This window comes from Acromyrmex echinatior, chromosome 4 (assembly GCF_024713525.1).
Source record: "Acromyrmex echinatior isolate Ae372 chromosome 4, ASM2471352v2, whole genome shotgun sequence".
Lineage (NCBI taxonomy): Eukaryota > Metazoa > Arthropoda > Insecta > Hymenoptera > Formicidae > Acromyrmex > Acromyrmex echinatior.
In genome coordinates, this window is record NC_141855.1 from 3,509,477 (window position 1) to 3,524,164 (window position 14,688).

The 14,688-nt window shown below is 28.4% G+C and overlaps 2 protein-coding genes across 2 annotated transcripts in view; one reads left to right on the top strand and one right to left on the bottom strand.

The window, feature by feature from the left end:
- The window catches only part of LOC105145160 (uncharacterized), a 62,927-nt gene extending 48,239 nt beyond the window's left edge, over positions 1-14,688 (top strand). The window contains exons 4-6 of the mRNA XM_087405141.1: positions 8,681-8,782; positions 12,316-12,519; positions 13,153-14,688. Of these exons, the coding sequence (XP_087261267.1) occupies positions 8,681-8,782; positions 12,316-12,519; positions 13,153-13,461 (615 nt within the window). The 3' untranslated portion in view covers positions 13,462-14,688. The remainder of the gene's footprint in view (positions 1-8,680; positions 8,783-12,315; positions 12,520-13,152) is intronic.
- Positions 585-6,371, bottom strand: LOC105145139 (uncharacterized). The gene is made up of 3 exons (XM_011054521.2): positions 6,271-6,371; positions 1,673-1,967; positions 585-1,531 (listed from the first exon to the last, which is right to left on the bottom strand). The coding sequence occupies exons 2-3, from the start codon at positions 1,932-1,934 to the stop codon at positions 882-884; spliced, it is 912 nt and encodes a 303-aa protein (XP_011052823.2). The 5' UTR covers positions 1,935-1,967; positions 6,271-6,371; the 3' UTR covers positions 585-881.

Consider the following 14,688-nt stretch of genomic DNA (forward strand, 5'->3'; position numbering starts at 1 on the left):
CTGTATTTTTCGAGGAATAATAAGGAATATTTTTTAAATAAAGTTATTACAATTTAAGATTTAATTTTTAATTTGATACAACAGTTTTTTATTTGACATATACTTATAATTGACACCTTTTTTTACTTTTTTTAGAAAAGTAAATTTTTAAAAAAGTAATACATTTTGTAAAATTAATGCATATTATTTGAATCACTAATGCGATTTTGCAACATTACAAAAATACGTATCACTTAGATCTCATTATATATAAATTAATAAAAATAGTAACTTAGATTTTATTTTTTAATTTTATAAAGCTTTTTTTGAGGAACTTGTATTCTTAGCACCTTTTTTATCCTTTTAAATAGGTAAGTTTGTACTGATACTTACTTAATTTACCAAAGCTCATTCATTGTCAACATTAAATAACTGATCTACAAACATTTGTGTGCGATTTAATATATATAAAAGAATTACCTTTAAATTTGTTAGATAATTGTTGTATATGATTATAATCATTAGAAAATCAAAGCGACCGAAGAATGAAATTAGATATTTTTTTTGGAGAAAGGAAGAGAATAAAAATACATACAAAGAAAGTGTTCAGAATGGCAACAATATTTTATTGTGCAATCTGGCACGTCAACGTAGTGACGTATAGTCGTCGAGTCTCATAGAATAGAAAAAAAATGGCCAGAGCGCTATTTCGCTCTGTGTTGCCGGGCAAGTATTCTTGCGAAGGGAGAAAACATGAACGTGGTTTGTGAGTCATGATCGAGTCTCTCTCTCTCTTTCTCTCTCTCTCTCTCTCTCTCTCTCTCTCTCTCTCTCCCCTCTCTTCCTCCCCTTTCCTTTCCTTTTTTCTCTCCCTCTCCCTTCTCTCTCTCTATCTATCTCTTTCAAAGATGAAAACTCTTATAATCGTAGGCATCTAGAGGTAGGGCGTTCACTAAACCGAATGACTCGTCATCGTGCAAAGAGGCTTGGTGATTTGCTGCTGCAGTCGCAGCTGCGGTTTGAGCCGCATGTGCGGCTGCGGCAGCGGCATTGCTTTGTGCAGTTTGAGCAGCGTTGGCGGCTTTTTGCGCTGCTGCCTGTGTCGTCTCGAAGTCCAAACGTGCTGCTGCGAGCTGTTCGGCGATCGTTTCAGCACGTGCCTTAGCCTGGCCCACCATCGTCGTTTGCGCCGCCAATTCGGCTGCAGCCTCAGATGCAGCTTGTGTAGCATGTTCGGCAGTTGCCTGAGCAGCGTTCAACGCCGTGGTAATCACCTGCACTTGGTGCATCGCCTGTTGCGCTGCATTTTTTGCTGCCGCGGCTGCCCGTTGAGCTTGTTGCAATTGTTGCTTTTCACCATCCACTGCAACATATGCATCCCTTGATTGTTGTTCTAGACCCATCACAATAATTTGTTTGCCAGCCAAAGCTGCAGCGGCTGTCGCTGCGGATTGTGCCGCAGCTTGAGCCAGAGTGTTCTTGGCTACATATGCTGCCTGTCCAGCAGCCGATGGTTGCTGATTCAATTGTGTTTTAGCCTGGTCAGCAGCTCCTGCAATCAAGACACATATATATCTAAAATTTAAAAAAAGTTCTTTTTTTATGCTTATGTTTTTTTTATTATTATTTACAGTTTTTATCACAACGAGAAAAGGCAATAATTGATCAGTTGACATAAAAAATCATATCTAACCTCTAGCTATACTGGCCAAAGGGCCACCCACACTGTAACCAGGTTGCACGAGATGACTCGAACGATGACCACTCGCAGCGACTGCTAGGACGGGCGCAGCTTCGACATAATGAGAATTTGATTCAATCAAGCCTAAATCAGATGCATCTGGTGTATACCGAAATTCGTAACCGTCGACCACTTCTTGATCAAGAATTTGTTTTTTAGCTTTGGCGCAGTATACAAGAGTCACGTAAGCCAAAAATATCAATAGAATCTTCATGTTGCAACGTTAAATTTTTATCGTGATTAATATCTGTAAAAGAACAAAAAAGAATTAAATTCACAATAATTTTTATTAATTTTTCTTTAAAAAGAATAAGTATAATATATATATGATACAATTATGTTCAATTTTATTTACCATTATAGTTATTTAATGTATTTAATGTATTTAACATTGAAGTCTTTTAAATTAGTTTATATAACGCAAATAAATGGATTTCGTTTTTGCAACATATATTATTTCCTATGTAACGTAAACATTACAAGCACTTTTGTGTGACTTTGTTTTATATTGCTTTTATGTTACATTGTTAAATTGCTTTTGTTACGACTACGAAAGTAGAATTGTTATTTAATCTATTGCTGTAACGATACTTAAATAATTCACAAATAATTTTAACTTTTTGCTTGTAGACCAGCAAAACTATCTGTTAGTACCATTTTATCTCACGTATATTACGAGATTGTTAACTTGATCAACCACGATTCGAAATCAAGTTTCAATTACAAATATTATGAGACATTGTATGTAAAAGAAATCAAGAGATCAACAGATCTAATTTAAAACCAGTCATGCGTGCGCATAACTACAAACCCTGATGAAAATAAAAATCAGAGCGCAAGTTGAATGTAATGGGAAAGTAACAGAAGCGTAAACGAAACTTTTAGAAGACGAAAATTGGAACAATGAAATGTAAAAGAAGCATTTACACTTCCTTTATATTTTGATGTTTTAATTTTCGCCTCCTAAAAGTTTGTTTAAGCTTCTGTTACTCTTCCATTACATCTCATTTACGCTCCGATTTTTATTTTTATCAGGAAATGTACGTAAAAAGGAAAGGTTGTTAAAAAAATGTCAATTTTTGCCCCTGAAAGCAAGTTAAAACGGTATATTTTTGCAGTTATTTTTGAATCTGATGCTGACCTTAAATGAATTTTAATTTGTTAGAAAAGTAAAAAGTTAAAAGCATATGAATCTATTAATACAATCATAAAGTCGTCTGTTTTACTGATTTTTCTAATGTGGAAGCATATTACAAAAGCAGAGATTAAATATTTCGACGCCCAAAGCAAAAGAAAAAATGTGTCTCTTAACAAAAAATATTTCTTTATGACATATAAAATATAATAAAAAATAATATTAATTAATAATAACATATTGATATTAATTTAATATAATCATGTGTATAAAGAAGAGGAGTTATACATTATAAACAGATTTACATATATGTTTTTTTTTTACAATAAATGAAATATATTATTAAATTACTAAAAAATATAATTACTATAAAAACATAATATTTTTTTTATTTTAATAGTTGCGAAATTATCAATTAATATTGATCAAAATCTATGTTCTTATATTTCATTTTCAATTAAAAAAATTTTTATATTTAATGATTTTTCTTGATCTTTTTGTGATTATTTTAAATAACTTTTTATTAATTTTGATTTACTAAAACTTTTTTCACATGAAACTATTTAACCGGAATAATTAAAAATATTCTTTCTGCTACCTCTAAATTTGAATAAAATTTTTTTTAAAAAAATATATTTGGTTAAAGAATAATCATGAATTAATCTAGAATAAAACATCTAGAATAGAAGATTCTATATTTGTAGCAAGTAGACCACAAATCAAAATTTTTTTAAGGTTAGTATCAGATTCTGCAACACACATGAACTAAAAAAAAAGCATACGTTTTTACTTGCTATTCTAGGAGCAAAAATTGGCACTTTTAAAACTGTTTTTAAACAAATTTTATGTAAGTATTCAATTTTACAAATATTTTTATTTAATAAAAGATAATTATTTCTTTAAAAGAAATTTATCTTTTTTTCCTCAAAAATAAAATATAATTATACTATATCAATTTTTAGAAATCACAAAACGCGGCGGCGCGTTCAGATACTGTTTATGTTGGTCTGGTTTCGTAATTGGTTTTTCTTTGTAATACTTGTTTTTTGACAATGAAAATTTCTTCCGAGTTTTGTCAACGACGTGCATGATTGCACGATAAGCTTGATTGGTTGCTTCGAATCGATTTAGACATGAAAAAAAAGAGGACCATTCGTGACAATGATACGGTATTCAATGTTATATAATAATTGAACGCGCCGCAAAGTGCTGAATAGATCGAATGATCGGAGAAAGCGATACATAAAAACCGTAAAAGTGATCGCCAACAATTCACTTTGTAAATATGCCTTTTTAGAAATATTTTTAATATATTTGCGGAACAAGTATTAAATTAATTTATAAATATTCTAACTTTTACTTATCTCTCATTAGTAATAGTCCTTTTAATAATTAAGATTTATATGATCGTGTAATTATGTAACAGTTATCAATCGACAAGATAAAATACAAAAAAAATTAATTTTTTTATCTTAATTTCTTTTTATGTCAAAGGACGTAATTGCATATACTGAAATCGATTAGTCTAAGTCAGTACAAAGCGCATTTGCGCTTGTTGTATAATATAATAATTGAACGAGCAACAACTTCGAACAAGACTCGAATTCGTATATTGTACTACTTGTGACGCATATACCACCTTTCCAAGTGTCGCAACTATGCATCGCCATCGCTTAAAATCATATACCCGGTTTCGTCTCGCTCTGAAAAGCGCTCGTATACGTCACTTGTACCACTTATCTCACATAAGATCCAAGTCTATCAATGCAAATGTATATAACCACAGGGCACAGAATTATAATTGAAGCTGTTGGTAACCAATGGATAAGAATTTAAATTTATTCTAATTATATGTAACTTAAAATCCAATTACAAACACATACGTATATAGATTATGCATAAATGAATTTTATATGTCTTATGTTTGTCAATATAAATTTAAAGATATTACAAAAATATTCACGGATATACAATTAAATTATACTTTTAAAAGTTTGATTCAGTGAGCTCTCTCTCTCTCTCTCTCTCTCTCTCTCTCTCTCTCTCTTTCTAGAAATTATGAGTGCGCACATATTTGCGTGTATCTATGTCAATGCTATCATTTTTTTATTCTTTCGTCCTTGTAGCAAAGTATACATTTCTGTATTACGAAGATCGACACATTTTTGCATAAATTAAAAATCTATGCATCTCAATAGCATAGTATCAAGTATGCGAAATTAAAGCGTTAAAAAGAACTTTATTTTTTAAAAGAAAGACTATAACTTTTTTACGAATTGTTTCTCTTTCTCTTTCTCTCTTTCATGCAGGAATACACACACACACACACACACACACACACACACACACACACACACACACACTCACACTCACACCCACACCCACATCCATACTCCCACACAACGACTAAGTTCTACATTTATCTGCATGTTTTAAATTTGATAATAAGTAACAAAATATATATCTGAATATATAGTGTATATGTAATATGTCTGAATAAATAGTACTTATATGAAGTAATATACAAAATTTTTAAAGATATAAATAAAAAATTATGTTTCACTCGTAATTTATCAAACAAAAAAGCAAAATTTTACCTAATTCCAACTACTTTTATTAAAAAAAAAAAGCGAAAGATTTATTCGTGTTCTGAAGAGAAACCAGAGTACTTTTATTAAAAATTAAAGCTTATTTATTATATATGAAATTATAAAAAAAAGAATGGACATAGAGAAAGTATAAAAAATATAAGAAGATAAATATTAATGTAAGAAAAATGAAACAATTATGTCACGAAAATATATTCATCAAAATTTAAAAAAATGTGTTAAATCCCATACACTTTTCGAATCGAATTAGAGATGGAATGCAGTTTACGGATATAAGAAAAGATAGTTTTCACGTAGATAAGATATATTTATGTGTAAACGCGCCGAATGTTTAATTATAAATATTGCATCGAAATTATAATTATTTTCGTTAGACGTTGATATTTTAATTATTAATACTTTGATTAGTAAGTTTTATAAAGTTTCTTGATTATGAAATATTATATAAAGAATTTAAAATAAACTTTTATTAAAAACTAACATTAAGCATTATTCATTATATTTAAAAATTAAGAAAACTGTATATTTTATCAAATAACACTGCGCTTAAAAATTCAAAATTAAATACGAAAAGATCATTTCTTACGTTATTAACTACGTTTAAATTTCGAAAATCTTAACTATATTTAAATTTTTAATTCTCTATTTACGTTGAACTATTTTAATTTTGGACAAAAAAAATTTTTCATTTAAAAAAAATTACTTTTGCATCAATATTTATTTTGGCTTTTATGTTATTTCCGAGCTAATCACAAACACACAGGAGAGATTTCTTGAAATTAGTAGTAAGGAATTTCTATACTTACTTAACAGTCGTATAGCCAAGCGCTTAGAGAATAGGAGCTGTCCTTGCTCAAAGAAAGAGTCGAGAACTGATACCAGTTACTCGTTCATCGGAGCTCTTATAGTCCTGTCTAATCCAGCCAATCTATAGCCACGGAAGGGATTGCAGACGTTCAAAATAGCTCCCTGCTAATGTTCTTTTCCGCCTATAATTTTTCATTTTCCGTTTGTCTTTCTCTTCCCCTCTCTCCCTCGTCTCTTTCCTTTCTCTTTTTCTCCTTACTCTCACTTAGTCTCTCTCTCTCTCTCTCTCTCTCTCTCTCTCTCTCTCTCTCTCTCTCTCTCTCTCTCTCTCTTTCTTCTCTCTTTCTCTTTGTCTCTCCCCTATGTAGTATTTTTTCATTGATCCACAAGACAAATTTTAAATTTTTAATTAATTAATTTTCTTTTAATTATCATAGCAAATATTATATTATTTATTGAAATTAATAGAATTACAATTAAAAAGCAACTTTGATATCATTAATATGAATTAATAGAAGGCTTATAAAGTTATTCATAATATAGCAACGTTTTAAGTAAAATTGAAATAAATTTGTAAAAATAAACAATTGTCATTAACATTGCACGTATAATAAAAACAAATAAAAATGTAAATAAAATTTACAAATAAAAATGTTGAAAAAAACAAGATCAAATTATACATACAATATCTATTTTATGATATCTATTGAATACAAGATATGTATTCATCATATATATATTATTGTAATGTACATTTATACAACAAATTAGTTGAACAAGAATAATACTTAATGTTACTTTGTTAAGATTTCAAAAACATCATTCATATCAAAAACAGAGCGAAATGTTATGCATTATAAAAGAAATTTAGTTGCTTATTTTTCTACTTTATTTTTCTACTCTCTCTAGGTACATATACGTAATTCTACTGCGATCAAGAAAAATATCATATATGTGTGTCTTCTTTCCGAAAATTTTAAAAAATTTGGACTTTTTTTCTTATAATTTTATACAATGATTGTAAAATTGCATAAAATCTTATGTATTTACTTACGAATGGATTGCGTGATTATATATCGATTTCTATCCGTGCGATTCTTCTCTGTAGAATTAAGGAAGTGTCGATTACATAAAAATAAAAAGAGTACAATTCGGATGAATTTTCTCTTAGTCTTTACTTAAAAATATCGACCAAGCATGTGATCATATCTTACAAAAAATATAATATATAATTTTTGAAACATTTTATAATTATACTGAATTATTTTATCAAAATTTAGGATCCAAATTGATTGGCTAATTGATTGCTGTGAATTGCCGTTATGCGCATTATCTCACTTGTCTTCTTTCACATACACGCGCTGTAAGTGTATAGCAGACACACCCTAAATAAATCGCAGAATAATACATAACTTCACGTAACAATATCATCAGATTACATTTTAAAAAGCACTAAAACCATTCATCTGTTTTTATCATCAAATTAAAACATACGGTGCGAATTTATATGGTTTATTATGATTTTTTGATGAGTACGACGTGCATTCATTCATCATAATGAATACTTTCTATATTCTTTACATCAGTAAGTGCGGATTATATGAATAATTATTGATATAATTTTATATATTTTAAAAAATAAGTGACATTTTTCTATTCTAACCAAAATGCCGTTTTCCAGTCATATTGATATTTGGAATATCCGATTGTGGACGAGTTCGTAAAATCCCAATCAATGCAGTAAGTTTTAATGCATTTTTATTTGCTAGAAGTTATTAATAACAGTCAAATTTCAATATTTTTAACTTATCAATAATATAATAGTATTATTGTTTACAGTATCTGACATTAGGGAAATGTACAATTTGAAATTGAATCTTAGTATTTTCGTTTTCTATTTAAAAAGCAACATGTATGTATTTAATCATTATAGTTAAATTCATTTATGAAAATATTTTATTCTTAATTTTTTAATTATAATAAAAATGCATACGTATAGCCATTTGTAAATACATATAGCCATTTTAATTTTTGTCAGTTTAGCGTTCGTGTTTGTATTTCACATTGAATGAAACGCATATGTAATGATTTACAATTAATCGCTTGTTTTACAATTAATGTGTATTGATTTATGAATTATTAATTAAAAAATGTTATCAAATTCAAAAAAATTTTTTCTCTTTCTTTTTTATTTTCTATTTTATAGTAATATAATTATAATAAAAATAATAGAACAATTAGTATTCAATAGAATAGAAGAATTACAATAAAAATGCATTTACGCTTAAAGTAGTGACAGAAGACATGTTGATTAGATAATAGTATTCTTTTTTTTAACAATTACAGAATCAAAGAAATATGTATCATACTGAAGGCGCTAATTGTCGCGTTTTACCAAATACTTTACAGAAGAAAGCTGAAAAAACAAGTAACATCGCGCAGAAAGCGGCGCAGGAAGCGAAAGCCGCGTCCGAAGCGCAGAATATCGCTGGTCAACAAGCAGCTCGTCAGGTACTTAATTATGTTTTTTGAAAATGTATTTTGCTTAAACATTTAACAAATATGATGTAATAAAGAAAAACCCGATGTGAAACCAATACAAGTTATTTATGTGTAAATATACATTATAATTTAATTGAATATAGTCGAACGTTTTAATCCTGGTATTAGGTCCTCTTCAGTGTAACTGAACATGATGATAGCAATCTATAGTGCTGCAAAATTAAGTTGTATAATATTCGAGTTGTCAGATCATCGTTAAACTATGTCAATGTTTGAAATCTTCTAAGGCGTCTGTTGTATTTTACCGAATAAAACAAACCGTACATGTTAGAAATATTTTACTAAAAAGACAGTTAATGTAATCAAATTAAAAGTTATTATAAATCAAATTTGATAAAAACCTTACACGGATTCAGATTAACGATGATCTGTTATAAATATGATGACTACAGAGATGAGAGAGGTATCATTACTAAGTGAGAGGTCAATTCACAATGAGATAAAAGTGTGAGAATATTCCAATAAACAAAGTTCTGGTAACATAAATACTTAAATTTTTAAAACATGAAATCTTCAATCTTTCACGACCAAATCACAATACAATGGATTCAATAAGTTAATATCGTTTTGCACATTTAATCTATTTTTTGTTTTTTGATAAAAATAGCTTCTGAAATTACTCTTTTATTGTAACTTCTTTTCTCATCTAGTATCATTATGTTATTCCAATCAAACATGGTTTTGTTCAATCCTATATTCTGTGATAATCAACCGTATTGTGGTATTTCTATTAATGTGTTTTGATGTTCGCTAATTCTTGTCTTTAACAATCTTTTTGTTTGTCACACGTAGGATGCGTTACACTTCTGACAATTAACTACATTAGATCATTAAATACATTAGAAGAATAAGTTGATAATTTATCTTTTTTATGAAGGAGCTTAATGTATTGATACTTGTATAAACCAATTGTATACATTGATTATCTCTGAAGAATCTTTTAAATTTGTCCGAAATGTACGATACATAAGCTATTGTGAAAAAATTAAACTTTTCCCCTGTTAGATCTGTTTTATTTATTCTTGTTCGAATTACTATTAAATTATCAAATTGTTTGAACTTGGAAATTAACCATTTTTTAATATTCTTGAAAATTACATTCAACGAGTTCATTTCTTAATAATACTTTAATAATGAATTCAATATTTTTATTATGGAACATAGGATGTGATAATAATAATACTCTGTCAATTAAGTTAATGATTGTTCTTATTTCATGGCATAACGGATGGCATGAAAAAAAGTTTAAATATCTACTCAAAAATGTTTTTAATACCAGTCGTATTAATTTATTATCATTTTTTATTAAGATCAAATCTAAGAAATTTAATTTATCATTCCCCACCTCTATTATAAAATTGAATTTGAAATGATATTCATTAAATGTATTTAGTAAAATATCAATATTCTGTTCTTGAGTAGATAGAGCGATATCATCCACATATCTGTAATAAAAATCTAGGATAAATTTTAATTCATTAAATCTTTTTCAAATCTTGCATAACCGTATTAGTTGCTACGGGGGATATGGAGATTCCATGGGTATCCCATACTCCAAAAGATTATTTATAGAATTTATTATTAAAAGTAAAATACATAGAGTCAAACACTAATCTTATCGCGTCAATAAATTCATTTTTTGGTATATTAATATTATTTTCTATATTTAACTACCTTTTTTCTACTCTCAATGATTAGATCTACCGGAACGTTGATGAAAAGAGATACTACGTCGAGTGAGACAAGGATGGAGTTATCCGATAAATTTATTTGAGATAATTTATTAGTTAATTGGAAGCTATTTTTTACATGTCCTATTAATTCCTTCTTACAAGCATCCAAAATCTGTAAAAAAAAACTGCTAGATTATGCAATGGACTTCCTATGGAAGAAACAATAATATGTAATGGATTACCTTTCTAGTGGATTTTAGAACAATCGTTCTCAATAATGTTGCATTAGATGAATTAAGAAAATTGTTTGATCAATCACGAATTCTTGCCGCTTCCATGTCTTTAACAATGTTTTTAAATCTCTCAATACTTTGTTGACTGGGCTTTAAGATAGTATATCCATGTCATTTAATAAAATTTCCATTTTTTTTATATATTCTGATTTATCGATAGCAACTATCACATTTCCCTTATCTGCACGCGATAATAAAATTTGTGGATTGTCTTTAGTAAATTGTTCGGCCACTGCTAAAAAATCTAATATCTCATCATCTGTTCTGATTTCATTCAATCTTACATTTTTAATATTTTGTAAGTATGAATAAAACTTGTTTTGAGTGTATTTACATTGTTAATCTTTAGCTTTGATAAATTATTTTCTATATGTTTAATAAACTCTAACGTGATAAATTCCATGTTGCAGGGAAGAGACAGAAATTTTCACCTAAGTTGTAATAAATTTTGGATTTTTGCCGGAAAACTTACACTAGAAAGATTTATAAACCAATTATTGTTGAATATTCTAAATACAAATTTGATTTGATAATATTTAGACGGATTCAATTCCACTTCAATTCCACATAATTATTAAGTAATTCAACTGACTTTTCAAAATTATTTTTAGAAAGTGTATTATTAATATTGGAAATTGCGTTATTGTTGTGTGAAATCTCTTCGTGTACTGTGCAATAATATTTCCGTTTCAATTTTATCAATTCGGTGATTATAAAGTATCACATCAAAAATGTAAATTATCAGCAGAAATGAGTAGAAATAAGTTTGCTGTCAAATTACTCAATCTTAAAATATCTAATACTTTCTATCATTATAGACGACTCAAATATAATATAAATCAATTTACTAGAAACATAATTAATAAATTACCATTCAACATATACAATGAATTTTTCCATTCTCAGAACTATTCGTTACATAGATTGCACGTAGCAGGGAGAAAACGCATGTTAAATAAAATAAAATGGCTGGAATCAAAAGATAATAATCAGATCATAATATTATACAACTTAATTTTGCAACACTATGGACTGCTATCATCATATTCAATTATACTAAAGAGGACCCAATATCAGAAATGTTCGTCTATATTTAATTAAATTATAATATATATTTACACACAAATAATTTGTGTTGGCTCACATCGACTTTTCCTTTGTTTTATCATATTTGTGTTGTTTATTGAGGAGCCTTTATTTATTTAAATTTTATATTTAACAACAAGTTTTAAGGTGACTTCAAAATATTTTATTTACAACACATTTTGCTTGTCTGACTTTTTTTTATATATGGGACAATTAACAAATTAACAAATTAAGAGAATAATACTTCTTCTAATTTTTTCTTTAATTCCGTCAGATCTATACCAGTATAGATATTATCTGATAAAACTTTGCGCATAAAAATGCTGTAGAATTAGCGGCACGCGAGCGATCTGTGTTATTAATTACATTCGTGCAAGTGTGTTAAGATCGGTATTTTGTTAAGGAAATACGCTACGTGTATACGTAATAGGTAAAGGCTCAACTGGCAGAGAAGGCGGTTCAAGCTGCGAAAGCCGCCGAGGCGGTCTTATCGGGCAAGGAAGCGATAGTCGAACAGCTGCGAGAGGAAGTGAAGGAAGCAAGATCGGTGGTTCAAGAAGAAACATCTTCTTTGCAACAAGCGCAGGCTAATGCCAATGTCGCAGTGCAAGCGGCGCGGCAGTCACAAGAGCAGGTACATAATAGGTAAAAATCAAGATATATAAAGGTATATAAATCACGATACAAATTAAATGCAAATAATATGTAATATTAGTATGAACGATGACATTTTGCACTTCATTTTCAATTTAAATTACTTAAGTGTATTTAAATAGTCTTTGTATTCGAATTTTGACACTTTTTGGCCTTATTTAATTCTTCAGATTCTTTGCCTTAATTTTCTTAATTTCTTTATATATTTAACATGATCATTCATTTATCTTGGTGAATAATATTTGCTATATAATGCTTGATGAAACTGATAAAATATATAACTGACTATATCGGTCATTATCTGGAAATCGTCAGCTTAATACTAACTCTAATATTAATACATATTAGTTTATAAATTTTAGCAACCTATTTAATTAAAAACATAATTGTATTAGGTGTTGGAATTAATTCGTAGCGTTTTTAATGAAAGAATGTTATTTATTTCACATGAGCATTAAAAAATACATTAATGAAAGTACTTCCCATCACTTGTAAAACGCTACGAATTAATTCCAACACCTAATACAAATTTATAAAATGTTATGATTATGCTCTATCTAAAGCATTGATTCTGTGTTGAATTCGATATGCTAACAATTTTTTAAAACTGTAGCTGAGAACACTAATGAACGCAGTGCATACAGCCAAATCGAATGCGGCAAATGCGCAGGCAGTTGCAAATGGGGCACAGAGATCATTGCGAGAAAAAGAGCAGTTGCTGGATGCAGCCAAGAGGCGAGTAGAGGAACTATCAAATCAATTGCAAAATGCTCGGCAAGATCTTGTAAATACGAATCGCGCAGCAGCCAAAGCCAATGCTGCTGCTAACGAGGCGAAGGCGAACGCCGCTAGAAACAAAAGAAAATTAGCATATTTTAGAAAAATGCGTGCATCACGTCTGAGAGCAGAAGCTTCTTCTTGAGCAGAAATTTCTTCTACATACATATTATTATATATCGAAGGATTTATTATTACACATTTAAGCAAGATTTACATGATGTTTTTTTAATAGCAGCTAAAATATTAATTTTAACGAATTAAAAACTAGCAATTAAAAGCTAAAAAACTTGTAGCTCAAGTAACAAATTATATTTAAACATTTTTTTTTACTAATAAAAAGATATTATGTCAACTTTAATTTCCCAAATTATGTCAGTTGTTAGCGAGATTTAAAATAAAAATTATGTAATTTAGCCGTTACTGCATAAAGAACAAAAAATTCTTAGTATCTTTTGAAAATAAAATAATAATAATTGTACCAACAAATATATAATATTACAAATAACATAAAATAAGAATAATCTGATTAATCCTTTGTCTTTTATTCACTTTTCTTGATAAAATGTTTTGAAAGTACTTTATAAGATGTAAATTTTAGCAATTCCATTTACGTGTAAGTAAATGGTATAGCGTAATAAGTAGATTCGCGATTTATATGACGTAGCAAATATTATATAAATATTATGAAATTATATAAATTATATAAATATTATGAAATATTATAAAATTTTTAATTATCTTTGGAAGAGAGAGTTACATATAATTTATGAGAAAGGGAGAATCTCTTGCGGGCAAGGTAAAATATATTTAGATAAAAAATACGATAATTCTTTTTGCATATATTTTATAAACAATTAAAATTTCAGGAATATTTATAATGATTATTATATTTTTTATAATGATACTATTTTCAAACGTCAAACTAAACAAAGATAATGAAACCAGTAACATTGAAATAGAAAGCTAAGATCGCCTCTAAGAATCAAATTGAAAAACATCTCAATGAAAACGACCTGTCAGATAATACTAATTAACTACCTAATGGAAAAATGTTTATATGCTATAATTTTTTATACACAATTATGTAACATTATACACGTGCTGACATTTACATTGAAATCATGACTTAGTTCATGAACTGAAGCGGGCGTTACGCTTCGATTATCTCTTACCTTTCTAGAACGCCACAAATGTAATTCCGTTCACACTTTTGGTGTAATATTTCAAATGCAATGGAATTACATATCCATTATTTAATTGGAAAAAAAATGTAGGAGAAAAAAATGTACATTTGAGACAATTCCCGTACTTTTGATCGATAATAACTAGTATTTTCTTAAATTATAAATTTTCTCACGTGTGGCAAAAA

What these genes read in the sequence shown, in the direction of transcription:
- LOC105145139 (XM_011054521.2), bottom strand. Translation starts at nt 1,934, where the DNA reads ATGAAGATTCTATTGATATTTTTGGCTTACGTGACTCTTGTATACTGC. An exon ending in TTTGGCCAGTATAGCTAGAG is followed by an intron (nt 1,532 to 1,672) that starts GTTAGATATGAT and finishes TCTTGATTGCAG; the next exon opens with GAGCTGCTGACCAGGCTAAA.